The following is a 20,278-nucleotide window of genomic DNA, read 5'->3' as shown; positions in this document are numbered from 1 at the left end:
GAGCAAGATGAGGCTTTGTATTCCCATGAAGAGTGACACCTTTGGAAACTCACAGGGGCAGTTCCACCCTGTCCTCTATGAGTAGGAATCGGGAGTGAGACACTCCAGAGGGCGGTCCCCCATCTTGGTTACAGCGCTCTGGCGTCAGCCTGCATGTTATAAATTCTGAACCAGAGTCTGTGTGTCCCATGACTGAGCACCTTCTGGTGCCCATGCACAATGCGCCGTGCAGGCCCTTGCATTACTAGGACACAGCCATCTCTGCTTAATGCCGGGAGCACTCTTCCCAGAAGCCAACGGAAACACACCAGATGTTTCCAACACTAACCACGTACAAGCAACCCAAGCACACTCTTGCTAAGACAGCTAGGATCATCAAACCGCCTGCATTCTCAACTGGGGTTTTCCGCCTCCTAAACACCGCCACTGAAACGGCAGCTCCCAGATTGCCCTTCAGAAACTAACAGCCACAGTCACTCGCCCTTGCGGGGGCGCTCTCATGCCCCTGCCACAAAGGAAGGGCACTCACTGCTCATTCTTCAGGAGGTAATACTGGCACGGGTAGAACAAAGGCAGGATCTTATCCAGGACATGGACCACGGTTCTCAAATGCCTCGACTGGACCAGAGTCCCCAGCAGCGTGATGCCTTCTGCACAGAACTTCTCGATGCTGTAGGGAAAGGAAAGGGCGATGAGGACAGAGGTGGCCAGTTCATGAAGCCATGTCCCCGCTGGCATCCTGCCCTGAGTTCCTCGGGCTCCGGCAAGTCTTTCTGTGCCCAGTCTTCACAAGGAAACATTAAACCAGAACTCTGGAACTAGAACTAGACCTAGAACTGGGGAAGCAGAATGGAGCTTGGTATCGACCGAAGTGTGTCTCCCCAAACATGTGCTACAGATGTAACCTCTATGTCGACGGTGACGATCTCATTTGGGAACGGGCGGCCTTGTGAAGGGACAGGATCGGAGAAGGCTGGGATTTTGCTACAGCAGCACGAGATCTAAGACAACTGTGAGGATGGCCCAGGGCCTGGGCAGCTTTTCATCCTGCTGTACAGAAGATGGCATCTAACCACAGCCCATCAGAGACACAATTTGGTGCCAAAGGGTGGACTGCTACACTGAGGGATGTGGAATTGGGTAATGGATAGAGGCTGAAAGAGCCTTAACTGACCTAACAGTAAAAGCCTGGTGGTACAGTAGGGTATGCACTCGGCTGCTAATTGCAAGGTCAGCAGTTCAAACTCAGGGGAAAACAAAGCTTTCTGCTCCTGTAAAGATTTACAGCCGCAGAAACCCGCAGCGGCAGTTCTACTCTGTCCTACAGGGTCACACTGAGTTGGAGTCTGGGTGACAGTGAAGGGGGAACCTTGACTGCCTTGAGAAGGTTGGCAGAATTATGGATGGCAAAGATGAAGCTGATGAGGGTCCAGAAAGAGAAAGTCCCTACCACTGAGCGAGCACACAGAACTCTGGACATGCCACGTGTACAAGAACACGATGACCACGTGACTGGCCACTGGACGAAAGGCAGTGCTTTCTCCGGAGTGGCAAAGAGTTTGTCTGAATTACGTTCAAATGCCAGATGGAGGGCATGCACTTGGATCTCTGACTAAGGAATAAGATCTTATGGGGCCATGCGGTTTCTTCCTGCTGCTTATATAAAATGCAAGAGGAGAAAGGGCCACAATGGAAACAAGATTTCAAAAATGTGATTGTACAAACTAAGGGCATGTGTCCTAGAACATTCTCAAAGGACACAGCTCCTCTGCCAGAGCCTTTGTAACGCCCACCGAATGGCCTTTTCTTGACGGCTCTGGGTAAGGCACCGACAGGATGCAGTTGGGATTGGTAACTGCTGGTTGGCTGGGACTGCCACCCTGCTGGATAGAAAAGGGACCGTCTGAGAAGCAGGCAGGGGAGATCTCTTCCAGCAAGAGGGAAGAGCCAGGAGTAGGGCACATCCTTTCATCCTGAGATGCCTGTGCACTGAGCGTCCTTGGTCCGGGAGACAGCTTTGACTCCTGAGGAGCTGCGGCAGCAGCGAGCCAGAGCAAGTCACAGGGACTCCCCAGGCAAGGGGGCGAGGAGAGCTGAATGCTATCGGGCAAGAAACTGGCTGGTGGAGTGAGCTGCCTCCAGAAAATTGGGGGAGGAAGATTTGCTGGCCCAGAGTTAGAGCTGCACACCTCTGGGCGGAGGCCTAAGAGGAAGAGGCATGCCCGCTGTCTGGGGCATGGACTGGCCAGAGGCCCAGGGTCCCACAACAGGAGAGGTCTGCCTGTGGGCACAGTGGAGAAGAGGCTGTCCTATCTGAATAACTGTATCCTGAGCATCCATAACGTGTTAACTTCCTTAGTAAACCAGGACTTGGGTGACGATTACAATGAATTTCTACGCCCAGCTCTAAGTGGAAGAGTGGGTTGGGAGTAGAAGCAAATCTGGCCTCAGCCTCACAGGGCTTTGCCTGGGGTGCCTGATGCTGACGATGACGTCCTTTCTCCCCACCTAAGTGGTGGCACAGCGGTTAAATAGCAGGCTGTGATCAGCCAGGCCTGCAGCCTGAAACCATCAGTCACTCTTCAGGAGACAAATGGGGAAACGCACAGGGGCAGTTCTACCCTGTCCCATGGGGTTGCTATAAGTCAGCATCCACGCGATAGCAATGAAAACTTAGGTATGATGCAATAAGGGGATAAGCTGGTACAAATGTGTCCTGTCAACTGGGCGGCACTGACCCTTGAAAAGGTATCAAGGTTTATTATTTGACCCTCAATTCTCCCTAAACAGATTTGGTGGAGGGCTCAGATCTGTGCGGTGTGAAAGATGACAGCCAAGAACCAGTGAGCACGGCAAAAGTGGCAACCCGGGGCTTCGCTGTCCTGTACCTGTGGCCCACAGCTGTCATGGACAAGGCGAGGTAGCAGCCCACGGGCAGGCCTGCTTTCACAGCCTTCAGGAGAGGATGAAACGTGGCTGACTCTGTCATGTCGGGGACCGTGCTGGAGAAGGGGACAGTTGGGTGATTCTGCTGCAGTCCATAATCGTTTCTGTGCAGTTTTAACCTCAAGATCAAGTTCCAGGCCCACTGGTTAAATGAGGTCTCGGGTGTCTCTCCATAGCGCACGATGCTGGCCAAATACGACACCTAAAACACGTCAAGCACATCAACTGAGGCAGTAAGTTCACCCACCCATCTCCTTTCACCTCCAAGAGGAAGTACGGCTTACGTAACTCAAGTCACCTTTACTACATGACATCTGAAGCCATTTCTCAAGTGGTGGTGGTGTGTATGTGTGTACATATATATAAATCCTCACTAATGATTTTTTGCAAAAGCAATTTCCTGCAACCGACCACTTCCACTTAAGAGTGAGTCGCTTTGTGAGCCTAATCTAAGTCAATTCAAGCAAATGAGAAATGGTATCAAAATTTATCTCCATTCAGCTGGGGTAGGTGTCAGCCAATTTTGGTGGCATATAAACTCCCACTATGGCCAAATTCAAACTATCCCCAGTCTAATAAGCAGCTTTCAGAGCTCCCAAACAGTTACCACCACCAGGAGCTGCGATGTTAAAATGATCATGGGGAGGCCGCTTCTTAGAAGACTTTGTTACACAGATAAGAGTTGTGTGGGCCCCTAATAAAACGATTTTATTTTTTTAAGTTACAAAAAACTTTGTTATTCACAGAACTCAGCTGCAACAGGACTAGTCTAAGGCAGGGATGGGAAGTATGTAGTATGTGGGCTAAGTAAGGGCTATCAATACCAGCTAACATCACACGCCTCACCAAAGAGAAGCCGTCCAGCCATCACCTGACTCACTCACTGACTCTTGGTGGATCCTACAGGACAGGGTAGCACTTCCCCTGTGGAATCTCCGAGAGTACAGAAAGCTTCATCTTTCTCCCAAAGAGCGGCTGGTGGTTTCAAACTGCTGGCTCGTTGTTGCAACCCAACAAATAACCACTCTGCCACCAGGGCTCCAGCCATCGCATTAGGGCTGAGTTAACTAAATGTCTGACTAATCTGTAGCAGGCTACTTGTTAAGGTGATAAGCTTATGGCCCCTCAATGATGTTAAAAATATCCAAATGGCCCTTGGAGACAAACGTTGCCCAGCCCTGGTCTAAGGAGCCCTGATGGCCAGTGGTTTCAGCGCCCCGGTACTCTATCGATAAAGACTGATATGCTCGACACAGGAGAGAGAAAAGTACCTGCTTCATACTTTCAGAAAGAAGCCCAGCATACGGCTTCTGTGCCAGGTACTTCTGGTAGGCTTCCAGAACCATCAGAGCCACGTCTGCATGGACTGCTTGGTTCAGATGAAGGACACCCTTTAAAAAATAATAAGAACCACAAATATACCATGTGGGCATTTGGTACCTTAGAACCAAAAGAGGAAAAGTAAAAGATCTTGGATTTAGAACCTAAGTTTCCCAAAGATCACATCCTTTACAGTGAAGTCATAAAATCGCAGCAGGAAAAACCAGTAATATTCAAGAACCAAAATTTTTTTTAAATATTCAAGAACCATTACACTGCACCTAAACAGAGGTGACCCTTGGCCATCTTCCATGCTAGACAAAAAGTTGTTTTTTAATTAAAGCTCCACTCCACCCAGAATCCACCCCAAAAAAACCTGGGCTGTACATTAAGGGTGTTGCCCTAAGCCAGGAAAATGTTTAATGAATAAAGTCCACATTCCCTTGTTTTATCAAGAAAAATTAAGCATTCGGCAGTACTGGTAGAAAGCCTGAATTTCCCATCCCACTTTCGTTGTGGCCTGAGGAAATGGCAGTCAACCCCTGGTAATCACCAACTATCAATTGTAATCACTACCACGACTGAGACTGATTGTGTGCCAGGAACTAGCCTGATTGCTTTATGTCTCTGAACTTTTGGGATCCTTCCAGCAATCCTGGGGTGGGTCCTCAAAGCATGGATATTCAGAGATGAACCACGGAAGCCCAAGGTGTTCAGGGTCACGCCACTGGGAAGGGGCGCAAGCAGGACCACAGGTCGATGGCCTGGCTCAGAGCGCAGTGCTTCTGAAGGCAGGGCTGGCAATCGCATGCCACACAAACCGACTACTGGGGAGGAGGAACTGGAAGCAGGAGGAGCAATCAGGAGGAACTGCAGGAGTAGCCAGATAAAAAGCCACAGATGCAGGTGGTCCAAGGAGTGTTCTGTTAGGGTCTCTTCGGTGCAGAGCAGTTTCTCTTCCTTGAAGAAACAAATCACTTTGCGAAACAGTAGTGAAGACCCTGAGCCCTGATCTAGCAGAAAGCGTGGCTTTGAAATAGGTGCCTGCAGGACCCAGCTTCTCTAGAAACGGTTTCCACACCTACCTGTCCATCAAACCCCCAATGGAGTCCTTCCAGAATAACACAGGCCAGCTTATTCTTCACCGCTGTCAGGTTATAATTCAATAACCAGTCCCGAAGCACGGCTATCTCGGAGGTAGAAGGTCGCCAGAGATACAAAGGCAATTCTTTGAACAAGTACAAGGAAACCTTATTTAAAAGAAAACAATCATTAGGGAATCATCCTACCTTGCTACCCACTCACTGCTATCAAGTCGACGCTGACTCAGTGACCCTAGAGGACACTGTTTAACTGTTCATGGGAGCCCAGTGCGTAGCCACTACACCACCAGGGCTCCCGATACTGATTGTTACAGTATTACACCATTACACTGCTTGCCAAAATTGTCCCCAAAAGGAAGTGAGGTTTTGTTTGATTTTTAGACACGTGAAATGGCAAGTGTGACTATGAATCAAACCTGATACTCCGTCAGAATCACATTTTTGGCAATTGTTTGTAAAGGTTAGCTTTGGGGTACACACTTCAGGACAAGCACCGCATCAAACCAAGGCCCAAATTCAAGGTCATGACAAGTCAAGGGACAGGTGTCACACTGGGTTACAGAGGACGAGCAGTCGCCGGTTTCAGTGGGTCACTGCCAACTCATGGCAACCCTGTGCTGGGGCAGACTGTGCTCTGTGGAGTTGGCACGGCTGTGACTGACTGGAAGCAGGTCGCCAGGCCTTTTCTAAGGTGACTCTCGGCGGGTCTGGGCCAGGGAGGGTGCAGAGACGACATCGTGGAAGGGCCCTCTGCGGACACAAACTCACCGGGGAGTCATCCCATCACGTGGAGAGCTCCTCTTGAGAAGCTGGAGCCTATTCGCCCTGACAGCCTCATGACAAAACCCTCACGAAGCAGTGTTTGCTTCAAGGGGTCGTCGCACAGTGAGTACCATTTGGTCAGAGAAGGAGTGAAGGAATGAAGTGCACAGGGGCCCATGCAGCAAGACGGATGACCCAGAAAGCACTACACCAAGTGAGAGTTCAGACAGTGCCCAAGTCACCATAGGAGAATGCAGAACTGTTGATAGAAACGTCCACAACAGGCTAAGGGGCTGCAGAAGGGAACTCAGTGGTTGATTAAGGCTTTGGTGTGTGTGTGGGGGTGGGGGGTGTATTTGAGAAGTGACCACAGCATTTTGAAAGTGACAGTGGCTGGAAACCACTGACCTGTACACTGTAAACATCTGACTTGTACTGTGCATAAATTATGCCTCACTCAAGCTACTATTAACAAGCATTCATAAAAACTACAAAAAGAATTATGACAAACTATAGGAATAAATTATGTCTGTGACTGGCTCCACCTACCTAAAGAACTACTTTTAATTTTGCTTTTGAATGAGTTAACTAAGGCCACCTTTTTAACTGGAGTTGCTTGTTCCTGGTGTAGAACGCAGGAAGTACGAAAGTCAGTCGAAATTACTACTCCAGTCAGCAGAGTCCATACGAGGAGACTGAGCTAAACGATGCACACCTTTCCAAAAGAAGCAACTCACTGCCAGCGGGCAGGCTGGGCAGCACACTACATGTGAGTGAAGTTCACCCCACCGGGCCTTCAGGGATCAGTCATGCCCAACAACCTTGCTGCTTTCCCCATCTTTCCATTACTTCAGGATTTGAAAACACCACCATCACAAAAGCCAAAGTTCTTACCATTCCAACCTGGTCAATGGTCTCTCGCACTCTCTCCAAGATGACAGAAATGATCTCGGGGTGAACGGCGGTGATGCCTGCTAAAAGCTCGCGGCCCACCTTGGAAAACGTCTCTCTGGTGGACAGGGAGATGTAAGACACCTAAAAAGCCAGAGGAGGGGGAGGGGAAATGGGAGTACTTTTAATGCCAATAATTGGTGGAAACCCATTTCTCTATTTCCACTAGGCCTCCACCTCGTGCCCGGTTACAAAGTACACGTTTAAGAACAGCTTAGTAGAGTACCCTGGAAAGGGATTTAGACCACCCAGTCGTGACATTTTCTAGCTGTTGGAGAGGGGTAAGATAGCAAATTCAAGGAATCTTCTTAGAAGATAATATGGCTTAGGTTTACATGGACAGGCTGAAGGAACTCTTTATTAGATAATCATGTAGATGGACATGTACACTTTCTATGCACACAGAACTCTTAGCTATTTTTATGTCACTTTGGGAAATGTCCCAAATCCTTGGGGGTCTCCTCCATGAGGAATGACTCAAAAGGAAGTGAAGGATGCAGTGACTTCATGCCAGTCTGTCATTTTCTGGAAAAAAAAAACCCACAGTGAGTGGCAAGGTGTCTTTTTTTTCTCATAATTTTCTATCACTTGGCTTTGAAGTCAGGTTTCCACATACCTAGAGTGGTTGAAAGGTGAAGCCTGGGGGGTGGGAACAATATAGAAACTACAACGAGCCAGTTGGGACCAGATTGTCTGTTTCTCACAACTCGCCCATCACATGCTGGGAGACATTAGGAGCTGCATAGGCGAATGGAACCACAAGCACAACCACAGACAGGTTTAGAGAGCCTTTGTGTGCTTACATATTTGCACATGCTAGAAATACATCCATGGATATAGCAGAGTCCAAAACCCAGACAGAACAGTCACGAAAAGAACCCGCAGTCAAAACCGAATCCCTTGTGGGAATGAGTCATTGGGGGCGTGGAAATTTAGGGCTACAGTCTCGGGACAGCTAAGTCAACGTTCACAAAGACAACGCTCTATACCCTACTGTGGTGAGTTGCCCCTGGGGTCTTCAAGCTAGCAAGCAGCCATCACACCACCAACTCTCAGTCTCCCCTAGTCTGGAGGAAAGACCCATATGGACAAAGGGGCAAAGACCCATATGGACAAAGGGGCAAAGACCCATATGGACAAAGAAGCCACGTGAACACCAGCCTCCATGATGCTGAGACTGCATGATGGTACTGCTCTGCTCTGGACCACCGAAGGTTCTGGGAAGAATGGAGGGGGAATGCAGAACAAAATTCAACATCGTAGGAAAGACCAGGACTCACTGGTCTGCTGGAGACTGGCGGAACCCCCCAGACTGTGACCCTTAGACTCCCTTCGAATCTGGCAGGGAACTCAACCCCCGAGCATCACCTTTTGGCCAAACAGCAGACAGCCCAGACAAGGAACAACATCCTCCTCAGAGGAAGCAGCCACAGGGGACCCAAAGGGCAGCATTTGCCCCTGAACAAAGTGCAGAAGGCAGGGAGGGAGGGGAAGGAAGGGCAAATGGAAAGGGGGAGCCCAGGGAGGAATTTCAATTAACATTATGAAACAAAATGTGTATGGAAACCTAATTTGCTCTATCAACTTTCACCCCCACCACAATTTTAAAAAGTTTTTTTTTTTACATTAGAAATAACGATAGTAGAGGGGCAATGGAATGAGTACAATTCACATTTTTCATGTTCCCTCTAGCAAAATGGTGTTCCTTCTGGTTCTTCATCCCCTCCCATATACACCATCAATAGCTAGGTAGTTACATGTTTTTAAAGCAATTTCAAAAGGATCAATGAGCAGACAACCCCAAAGCAGCATGTTTCTCTTGTTTCTGAAAGCGAACATTCTAACCTCGTATATCTCCAGAACAATGATCTTTATGAAGTCTTCATCCACATCCGTCCTCCTGGCCTGTGCCATCTGAGCAAACGTCGTCAGAAGGCAAATCTCTTCCGAGCTGTTCATGGAAGACAGGCACTTCTCAAAGTTCACAAAATGTTCTGGGTCTGCAGGGTCGGATCAAGAAGTAATGAGGGAGGGAAGAGAATGCATTTACATCAGTTTAAATTCCATACGGGGAAGAGGTATTTTTTTTTAAAAAATGAAATGCTTAAAGACACAAAAGCCCTCAATTTTATACAAAATGGATTTCCACTGGCATCAGGAAGAAGGCTGGACGCGATGACCTCTGAGATGCTTTCAAAACTAAACCAAAATCACAGCCATCGAGTCCCCTGCGTCTCACAGAGACCCAGTAAGACGGAGCAGAACTGTCCCTGTGGGGTTCCAACGCTGAATCTTCTTAAACTGGCTGCCAGCAAGTCAATGCTGACTCATAGCCCTCCTCTGTGGGTTCCGAGACTAACTGTTTACAGGAGTAGAAAGCCCAGTCTTTCTCCTGCGGAGCTGCTGGTGGTTTCGAACTACCGACCATGAGGACTGAAGCCCAACGCTATGGTAACCACTACACCACCAGGACTCCTTAAGGACACAAGGAGAAAGCCTCGAAATGGCTGGTGGGTTGGAACTACTATCTCACCAGGGCTTATCAATCAGTATCATTAGGTGAGATGCCTTCGAAGGCCGTACTACTGCCAGAGCCTGGCACGCTGAAGCTGCTTGACGCCTGTCAGTCACACCAACGAAGAGCCTACTGAGTATAACTCCGACTAGCTAACTACTCAGCACAAACCTGGCATTTTCCACAGGGACTGACAGCGACATAAAACTGGTAGAGCACATGCGATAAAAACAGTAGGGCAGCGCAATGGTTAAGCGCTCGCTGCTAAACAAAAGGTTGGGCGTTCAAAGCCACACGTGGCTCTGCAGGCAGGGCTGCTCCATAACAACTGCAGCCTGGGGACCCCTACGAGGCCATCTACTCTGTCCTATGCCCAGGTCACGAGGGGGAATCAACTCCACAGCAGTGGGTTTGGATTGCCTGTGTCCGCGACATTTCTACTGTGTCACAAGGGGGCAGTGTGAGCCAACGCTGCATTACAGGGCGGAACCCAGAGGTTGCAAAAGTCAAGTTCAACAGGCTGTAAGTATGCTGGGGGGGGGGGGGGGGGACACAGGACTGGACGACTCTGATGATGTCACTTTGGGCACTGAAAAGGCAATGAGTCCACAATTCGTTTTGCACGTAAAGAAATTTGAGAGATCAGCAGCAGTGCAGCAAATTCCTTCTGTTTTCAAAATAACTCCATGTGGCGCTTACCTATCTGTATTTCCAGCCCCTTTTGTGAGAGATGAGGACAGGACATTCCCAGGATATGGAAAACTGGGGCTACTGTTCTAGGTTACAATGCTTCAAGGTATAGGGAACACACACACACACACACACACACCTACAGAAAGAGAAGGAATTTCCTAATTAGCTTTTAAACGTGGCCAATCAGGGTCAAGAAGGGATGGCAAAACCTTTAAAATGACCAAGTCAAGGGGACAGAAAATATCAACCTAAAGAGAAAAAAAATATTTCCCCTTGATACTTTGCAAATCTTACAACATTCTAGTTTTTCTACCCAGTTTCTTTACCCCCCGCCCCACTTTTTATTAAAATATGTGGGTTCGTCTGAAAAATAATGCTAGCTGGCATCCAATTATACATAGGTGTTCTTTTCTTCATTTTAAAAATCATTTTATTAGGGGCTCCTACAATTCTTATCACAATCCATACATACATCAATTGTGTAAAGCACATCTGTATACTCATTGCCCTCATCATTCTCAAAACATTTGCTCTCCACTTAAGCCCCTGGCATCAGATCTTCATTTTCCCCCTACCTCCCCGTTCCCCCCTCCCTGATAACCCTTGATAATTTATAAATTATTTTGTCATGTCTTACACTGTCCGACGTCTCCCTTCACCCACTTTTCTGTTGTCCATCCCCCAGGGAGGAGGTTATATGTAGATCCTTGTAATCAGTTCCCCCTTTTCAACCCATCCTCCCTCCACTATATATAGGTTTTTTTAAAAACCATTTTAACCCAAACAAATCCATGCTCTGTAGTTGAGTGATGGTGGTAGGACATCAAATCACACTGAGTTTTCAGCCAAATGACTTTTTTAAGTGCATCTGCCTATATCTTTACCTAGTTGATTCAAACGATCCAGCTTTAAAACCGCTCTAAGATCATTTGGATGAAGGAGCCAACAAGATTCAACCAGAGGGGAATGGGGGGTGGGGGAAGGGGGGGTGAAAATTATGGAAGCTGAGCTAGGCACTGGGTGAGTGTTGGTTCCAAGAGTCCAAGTGATGGCGTGCTCTGTGAACCTTCACTGAGTTCACAGTCAAAAAGGTTGGGGTTTTTGTTTGTTTTTCAATTATGGGAATGACTGGGGACAAATGCCAAACAACTTTCTAGAAGTCAACTGGACCCTATTTGTTAAAGATCACACTGTAAAAACAGGGTGATTTCCACAGGGCCACAGGGCACTTCCGGAAACCTAGACTAGTGTCTTCTGGGGACTCACCGACTTTGGGTTTAAGGGAGTCCAGTTGCTACCAAATTAAACAAAACAACCAAGAGCAGCCTCTCCTCTTTCAGTTTTTCCACAAGAGCCACAGGGCCCACCCTCCCAGAGCCGGATGCACGCGGCAGCAGAGACGGAGGCAGAGGATGGCCGGCTCCATACCTTGGAGCAGCGTCTTGCACTGGGCCATCGGGAGGGCTGCAAGCTTCTCCAGGCTCCCACAGTCCGCCTGGTGCATGAGGTAGAAGAGCTTCCACAGCATGGGGACGGACAGGGTCCCAAAGGGCATCTCGGACATAAACAGCCAGATGCCAAGTCTGCAAGTTTTGAAAAAGAACAGGGACAGTTTGATGCATCAGTCAACGAGAGCACACCGAGGCAGTACACGGAATTTCAGCTCTGAGAGAAAAGAGCAAGCTCTTAACTCACACGACAGCCACTTCTCTAACACGCTTCTGCCATAAGCACCTCCAGTGCGATTAGAAGAGAGATGTATATGAGTCAAGATGGGGGACCAGAATCCATTAACAGTCCTAGACCCTAAAATCCTACAGTAACACAGCACGAAAACTACAGTCGGCAGATCCTGTGTGCCAGTACGAGGCACCTACTTTGCCTGGTGGAAGGCACATTAAAGGAGCCCGCTGTCACAGCGCTTAAGCACTTGGTTGTTAAGCAGAAGGTTGGTGGGTCGAGCCCACCAGCTATTCCTCAGGAGAAGGCTGGGGTCGTCAGCGTCTGTAAAGGCTTACAGCCTCGGGAGACTACAGGGCAGTCCTACTTTACCTTATGGGTCACTATGAGCCAGAGCAACCTGACAGCAATGTGCCTTGCTGGGCTATTCTGTAGGCACTACAGTGGGCTGTGTAAAGATGGCTAGTGGTGATATAGGTTAGGCCACGGACTGCTGACCACAGGGTCGTTATTCTAAGCCCACCAGCTACTCGTGCAGGAAAGATGAGGCTGCCCGCTCCCATCGAGATTTCGTTTCAGAAACCCTCTATACGGTCGCGAAGAGTCAAGATCGACTTGGTGGCAGTGGGTTTGGTGGGGATATAATTGGATGTGTAACAGAATTAATCCTTGTTGCCCTTGCTCAGGGCTGTCCTAAAAGTTCAGGAGTGGAAAAACTGAGACATCAAAATGCAGGCATTTTAAGAGGGAAAGAAGCCTGTGGTAGTTATACAATCTGGCGTCAATTTGTGAAGGGGTGGAGTTTAACCTGTCAATCAGGTCGCAGCTTGATGACCTCATTTGGAGGCACCATGGAAATAAATAGCTCCCTGGAGGTGGGACGCACATACATTCCCTGCAAGACATTTCTGTTAGGAAGACCCATGGAGCTAAACTAGAGGCCCAGAGCTGGAGAAGCCACACAGAGACCCCCGCCAGCACTGAGATGTTTCCACTGCCACGGGATCCACAAGACTTTCCACCCACTGGCCTGTGATCATCCTGCATTGGCATCATTGCATGTGTTGCATGAGTCTGAAGAGGAATTTATAGACTGGTATCAGACAATATTGGACTTATGGACTTGATCTGCACTGGGCTGGGATGTTTTCTCAATATTCAATTGCTCTTATATTTAAGCTCTTTCTCATACACATGAGTGTCTATGAATTTGTTTCTCTAGTCTACCCAGACTGACAAAATGCCTAAAAGAGAAATAGTTTCAGTCAGCAAGGAATACATGACAGGTAAGGAAACTAGAGCACAAGAATTTGCCAAGTTAAGAAATGGGTGCGAAATAAGATGGCACTATTAAACCAGACCGGCTTCAGTCCGTGAATTACTTTCACACCAGTCTTTCTCAGTAGCCATGGAGCTATTCCTCAGAAATTAGCGTCATACTTACCTTTTAGCTTTCAGCACATGGAGAACAGCCCTCAAAAACAGCTCATCAAACTCAACCTGTAATTTCTCCAGGGAGTAGGGCTGCAGGGCCAACCCCAAGCCTTGATTGTGGCTCACGTACTGCGCCCAGTGGTCACTGACATAACCGAGGGTCATCCTGAGGATGAAGACAGGCAATACATCACTTACACGGGCTCGCTCAGCGTTAGCATCTCCGTGATGATGCTTCCAGCAGGAAGTGATTCAACACACATTACTGAGCACTCAGTATCGTCCAGGTCCTGAAGGTAAAGCTGCGGTACACAATTCAGATCTACCAACCCCTACTCTCTCGTGGCGTTTGCATGCAGTGGTGAACAGTCCATAAAAGGCGCCGGGGTCTGGTTGGAATGTTCGAGAAACAGCAGTCAATGTGACGAGGCGCCTGCCCAGACAGGGCTCTGTCAGCCACTGGGAGGGATCTAAGGGACTCGGCATGAGTGACGCGAGCTGGCTCACCATTTGAGGGAGCACTCCAGCGCTGTGAGCACACACTGGGTGGGGGGTGGACCAGGGTAGAAGCAGGGAGGTAAGTTCAGGGGCTCCTGTGACATTCAGGTGAGAAATGACTCCAGGGAAGCAGTGGAGGTGATGACAGAGGCGCTGGATTCAAGAAATAGCATAGGTCATTGGTGCGAAGAGACACACGTCTCCCACACTTGCTCATCTCGGGCAGTGAGGGTGTGTTTAAACCGGTGACAGGCCATAATTAAAGGCCGTCTTTCTCTTTCTTAGTAGCACCTAACATTGCATTCAAGAGATGCGATCGAAGGTGGTCCCAGTTAGAATGGGAGAAAATGTAAAGCAGAATTCAACTCCATGAAAAAAATGAAAAACAGACTCAATGGAATGGCAGAGAGACCAGAGTGCTCTCCGACATTACTGTCCTAAGACACCTGTTTGACCCGTTTATCCCAGAGCCAAACAATGGAGTGGCCTATGAAATAATACCAGGGAGAAATGTGCTCCTTTGAACAATCAACTCTTGTTTGGGCAACATTTTCCCAGGAGCAAAGAGCGGGCGAGGGGGCCAGGAAACTGGAGGGATGGAAACCAGAAGCCAGAGTGGACATGGGTGGAGGGCCAACACAGTGTGCAGACGGCAGCCACGTCAAGGAACACTGTATGCATGGCTTGTTGAATGGTAGACCAATCTGCGGTGTGAACTTTCACCTACATGACAATAACAATGTTAACAAAATAAAATGAAGAAAGAAGCCGATCAGCTGTGTGAAAGGCGCTATGTTAACTACATGAATGATGCAGGTGGGGGACAGATTTAGAATTAACAGCTGGACAGAGGAGTGCCAAGTGCATTAGCAGCATTTACGAGGGCCTCTAGCTCGTGCTGTGGGGAGGAGCCTGGTGATGGTGAGTTCAATGGGAAAGAGAGGGAAATGGAGCCAAGAGATGACCTGAAGTGAGGGACTTTGACCCACAAGGGGAGGGAATGAGAGCATCTAGAATTGATCCCTAACAGCAAGCATGTGAAACCAAAGAAAGACTATGAGTATTACAGAGAACTAATCTAGTACAGGCTGAATGCTCACCTGCAAACAGTAAGAGGATCAGGTACAGTTTCTAAAGGGTTACCAAAAAAGAAACCCAGAAGGCGTGGCCCTGGTGCATAGTAAGCACACAGTCCTCGCTCTCGTCTGCTGGCCAAGGGCAGGGTGCATTTACAGCCTTCCTTTCCATCTAGACCTCTGACGGTAACAGGCACCTTTTAAGACACTAACGCTCCACGTTGCCAGCCATTCCTCCTCCCGTCGGATCATCACTCTTCCTCTCAACAGACGAGATTTTCTAGCTCCTCCAAGGGGACCTTGCCCCAGCCCTCACCTCACAGAGCAAACTATAATCACTGTCGAGACTTTCTAAAGCGGATGGGCTTACCAGTTAAAGTGAATTCAAATCTATTTAGTGTGGGAAACAAAAGCAACAATGGGAAAAAAGACCTTTAATTTTGCTGGGGGGAACCTAGAAAGGGGAAGTGTTTTTCTCTGGATTTTTAAAAACAGCATATTTATATGCTAGACTGATATAATAATAATCCAATAAACATAGAAATACTGACAATGCATAAATAAAGCTAGAAAATTAATTCAGAGAAAAGCAGTGTGGATCTGCTCTATAAACCACCCAATTCACATAAAGTTTTTGGTTTTTCTTTTTTTAAAGGAAGACCGTATATATGAGAGGGCTTCCAAAAGTTCATAGAAAAATGGAATTAAAACATAATGGGATAACAATAATATATAATTAGTCAACGATTCACAAGGGTGGGAGAAGGAAGGGGTAAAAGAGGAGCTGATACCAAGGGCTCAAGTAGAAAGAACATGTGGAAATGTTGATGGCAACATATGTGCAAGTGTGTTTAATACAATTAAATGATAGTTGTTATAAGACTTGCAAGAGCCCTCCCAATAAAAGTTAATTTTTTAAAAGCCAAAAACATAATAGAAGTGTTCACGAACTTTTTGAAGCCCCGTCATATTCTCATGTTTACTCAGACACCGGATAACGAAATGGAAGCACGCTGTCCACTCCAGTAAACGACAGAGCTGGGCTGTCCCAGGATAGACCGTGGCCACCAGTTGGTAAGTCTGTTACTTTTTTCTTCCCAAATGAAAAAGTGAGAGAGAAGCAAAAACCAAAACAGTGGTTGCCATTTTGGCACAGCCAAGTCACAGTGAGCTCAGCGAGAAGCGAGCAGAGAGAGCAAAGGGCAGGCGCACATTCCCACTGGCCCCGCTCTTTCCTGTTCCACCCCAGTCCTCTTGAAGCCCTTTGCTCCAAGAACAGCTACCTAACAGCGCACTTCATTTTGAGATAATTAACCCAGTATCTTGGCTGAAAACACTGAGAAAAACAAGAATTCTTACTTTTCTAGCAGGGGAAAGAGGCATAAAGTACAACGCTAAATTCTTTAACTCCGGTTGAACAGTACTGGGGCCCAACCAGGATGACAGGGAACAGAGATGGATGTAGCGATGGCAGGATTACCTGATCATATAGCCAATGCGCTTCACAAACTGCCTGTACCGGGCCCTGTTGAAGGTCTCTAACCCCACAGCCAGGAGCTCCACTAATGAGTTGGCAAAGGCAAACATTTTCATCATCTCTTGAGGTCTTGTCTTTTCAGGGAAATAATCACCTAGAAGTTAATCAAACGGGAGGAAAAAGCATGTCAATACTCTGGACAAACACTGAAGGCTACAGCTATACATACGGCGAGGAGGAAGCCAAACCAGCGGATGAGCAGTAACAATCCGCTCCTGGCCTGGAACCGACTTCACCCGGAGGCTCAAAAAAAACACCTAGGTTTGGGTCGTAGGTATTTGGCCAAACAGTGGACAGATCTCTATGGGAAGCAATAAAGCTAAGGAGACATCTACTCCTTAAAATGATCGATTGTCTAGGATCAATAGGGCAGCGTGTAACCAAGATCGAAGTCCAGAAGGGTTAGGAAGGGAGGAGGACTGGGAACAGAAGGAAGCGAAGTAAGTGATGTTACAGGTGGGGGTTGCAATCAGCGACATGAAACAAACATGTATGACGTGCTGAATGGCAAACTGATTAGCTCTGGACACCTTCAACCAATTCACAATAAATATAAGCTCTGTTTCACTTCTCGGTCAATGTGAAGTGGGAGACTTGCAACAAGTACAGAACTCAAATAACTCATTGACGTGGGGCAAGGGTGCAAGCTCTTTGGCCTTCCCGAGCTTAACCACCAGCAGGACATTTCAGCCACAAGAGGAGGAAGGGACCTCATCAAGGTGGTGCGATCGTGTCTCTGCAGCAGAGCGGGGCAGAGGGGGCCGTGAGTCAGGCGCCTGCACACGTCTGTAGGCTTGCTGCCGAGTTCCCGGGTTGGAGCGTGCCGCTTCACCAAGGACAGAAAACGTTCCCCTACCTTTTGACTTGAACCCGAGAAGATGCTGAAAGAGCTCCTGAAATGGAAACTGTGAGAAGAGGATAACCAAGTCGTCTTCACTAAGGAGAATCCAACTGGTCTCCGGGTCTTCATCCTACGGGCAAAGCAGCACACTCATGTCAGCTAAGCAAACAGATCACTCCATGGTCTAGACCAGGTTTCCCAAAATGGGCAATACCACCCCCTGGCAGGCACTGGTGGGCCCCAAGAGCAGATGCCTACACTTTATCATGGTTGATGGGCTCACTGCCAGCGAGTCCTGACTCATGGCGACCCCACAGGACAGGGTAAAGACTGCCTCTGTGGATTTCCAGAAGTAACTCTCTACAGGAGTAGAAAGCCTCATCTTTCTCCCAAGGAGCAGCTGCTGGTTTCAAACTGCTGACCTTGCAATTAACGGCCCAATCACTAACCACTAGAGCTCCTTCGGGGCTATAGTACAAATTACTAGGGGGGCAGTGAGTTTGTTTTTTTTTTCCTGAAAAGTGGTGGCAGGACAAATAAGTTTGGGACCTAGAGTGACAATAGCTATATTATGTCCATGGTGCCCATGTGGGATTCTCACAGGGAACTCTGTGCACTTTTCCTCTAAGACAGAGCCAGTCTCAGTTCCACAAATGTATGACAAATTCTCTTAAAATTCAAATATGATGGGTTTTTTAAATCATTTTATTAGGAGCTCATACAACTCTTATCACAATCCATACATACATCAATTGTGTAAAGCACATTTGTACATTCATTGGCCTCATCATTCTCAAAACATCTGCTCTCCACTTAAGCCCTTGGCATCAGCTCATTTTTGCTCCCTCCCTCCCCTCTCGTCCCACCCTCATGAACCCTTGATAATTAATAAATTATTATTTTATTATATCTTACACTGTCTGATGTCTCCCTTCACCCACTTCTCTGTTGTCCATCCCCCAGGGAGGATGTTATATGTAGATCTTTGTAATTGGTTCCCTCCTTCCACCCCAACCTCCTGATACCACCTCTGGGCACTGCTCCTGAAGGGATCATCTGTCCTGATTATCTATGTTTCCAGTTCCTATCTGTCCCAGCGTACATCCTCTGGTCTAGTCTAGCCAGATTTGTAAGGTAGAATTGGGATCATGATAGTTGGGCGGGGGGGGGGGGGAGCATTTAGGAACTAGAGGAAAGTTGTATGTTTCATCGTTAAAATGTAAATATAACGTTATATGCATCTGGGTCATATCAGCCCTTCGGTAGCTGAAAGGGTTCTTACACTTCCATCCTGAATAAGGTCATTAAAAACATTCCTGCCCCCATCGAACAGGATGAGCAACAGAAATGTGGGTAAAGGGAGACAGCAGTCAGTGTAAGACATGAAAATAATAATTTATCAAGGGGTCACAAGGGTGGAGGGGAGGGGAAAAAAGAGGAGCTGATACCAAGGGCTCAAATAGAAAGTAAATGTTTACAAAATGATAATAGCAATATATGTACAAATATGCTTGATACAATTGATGTATGGAATGTCATAAGAGCTGTAGAAGCCCCCAATTAAAACTCCCTCTAGTGCAGTGAGCTTGCTATAAAATCCTCATTTATTCAGAGCCAACCAAGTTATTTTAATTCCAAATCTCTTTTCCCCAAATCGAGACCCATTCTCATTCCCACAAGAATCCTCAGGAAGCCATTAGCTTCTGCCCTGGCGGTGCAGTTGGGCGCGCAATGGACTGCTGACCACAGAGCTGCTGCCCACGAGAGCTGCTAATCAATGGGAGGAAATGTCGTACATTACCCACATGCACCACAGAAGCATTCAGACTGTTCTGAACTCAAGAAGCTGCCTGTGGGCACGAAATGCTCATCCAATGGAGAGCTATCTTCAAATGGAAACGATCCGGAGAAGTTTGTTTGGGGTCCAAAGCAGAACCACCTCTTCATGATTTGTAGCCCCTCACCCCAGAAATGTGTTAATACATGCAAGAAAATCCTAAATGCAGACCGTACATAATGTCCACTGCACCTGGTGGAAAATGTGCATGCAGTGGCTGCGCTCAGTTTCCCGGGTCTAACCCTCCCAGGTGAACAGAAGAGTGGAGCGGAGCAGCAGAGCACACCGGCTCGGAGCAAGGGCCCGGGAGGCTCCGCCACATAGTGACCGTGCGAGTCGATAACAAGTGACTGAGCTCCCCACACTGGTCTCCTCTTTATCAACAGCGGTGGCAAGTCTACCTAAAACCCAGGGGCCTGCTGTGAAGGGGCCTCCTGCTCAGTGAAAGAATGTCTTTGTGGAAGGTACTTGGAAGCATATCCAGCACCTAAGGAGAGCTCAGAACCTGTGAATAAAATTCAGACACGTTTGAAAACTGAAATCCCGTACGAAGGGCACATTGAGCTCATTCAAGTGGATACTGTTTCCGGATCAAGTTCCAGGAACGTTTGCTAGCTTATGGCACCGCTGTCTGCATGCTATGCTTCCACGCTGCTCACTGTCCTTCAGAAAGTTCTCTGAGTGTCCTTTGTAGGGGGAGGTCAGATGCTCACAGACATCCTCCCAGAGGTCGATCAATTGCCAGGCTATATGGCAGGCCCCACTTCCTGATGTCAAAGACAATGGACACCTGCAGTCATCTATTTGGTTCCAGTAGGTGGGGTTTGCACCCTACTGATAATGGTCCTATGGAGATCTAGGGAATAGGTCAAAGTTAAGCCGCCATCCTAAACCTAGGATCTGCCCATCTTGTCACATGTATAACCCCAATCCCTCCCCTTCCTATAGTGTGTGTGTGTCCCTAGACCACCCCCCTCTCATTACTGTATTACCTATAGGACAGCCCCTTCCTGTGACATATGTCCTCACCTGTAATTAGGGGGCTTGCATGTCCCCAGAGAATATAAAAGGCCTGGGCTAGCATT

The 20,278-nt window shown here is 47.9% G+C and overlaps 1 protein-coding gene across 1 annotated transcript in view; it reads right to left on the bottom strand.

Moving 5' to 3' along the window:
• Positions 1-20,278, bottom strand: part of EPG5 (ectopic P-granules 5 autophagy tethering factor) — a 94,046-nt gene that overhangs the window by 52,280 nt on the left and 21,488 nt on the right. The window contains exons 8-17 of the mRNA XM_075533267.1: positions 17,372-17,486; positions 16,459-16,609; positions 13,415-13,570; positions 11,719-11,873; positions 8,928-9,082; positions 7,026-7,166; positions 5,352-5,516; positions 4,218-4,337; positions 2,889-3,148; positions 530-670 (exon numbers count right to left, since the gene is read on the bottom strand). Of these exons, the coding sequence (XP_075389382.1) occupies positions 530-670; positions 2,889-3,148; positions 4,218-4,337; positions 5,352-5,516; positions 7,026-7,166; positions 8,928-9,082; positions 11,719-11,873; positions 13,415-13,570; positions 16,459-16,609; positions 17,372-17,486 (1,559 nt within the window). The remainder of the gene's footprint in view (positions 1-529; positions 671-2,888; positions 3,149-4,217; positions 4,338-5,351; positions 5,517-7,025; positions 7,167-8,927; positions 9,083-11,718; positions 11,874-13,414; positions 13,571-16,458; positions 16,610-17,371; positions 17,487-20,278) is intronic.

Source organism: Tenrec ecaudatus, chromosome 15 (genome assembly GCF_050624435.1).
Source record: "Tenrec ecaudatus isolate mTenEca1 chromosome 15, mTenEca1.hap1, whole genome shotgun sequence".
NCBI lineage: Eukaryota > Metazoa > Chordata > Mammalia > Afrosoricida > Tenrecidae > Tenrec > Tenrec ecaudatus.
This window is presented reverse-complemented; position numbering and strand designations above follow the sequence as displayed.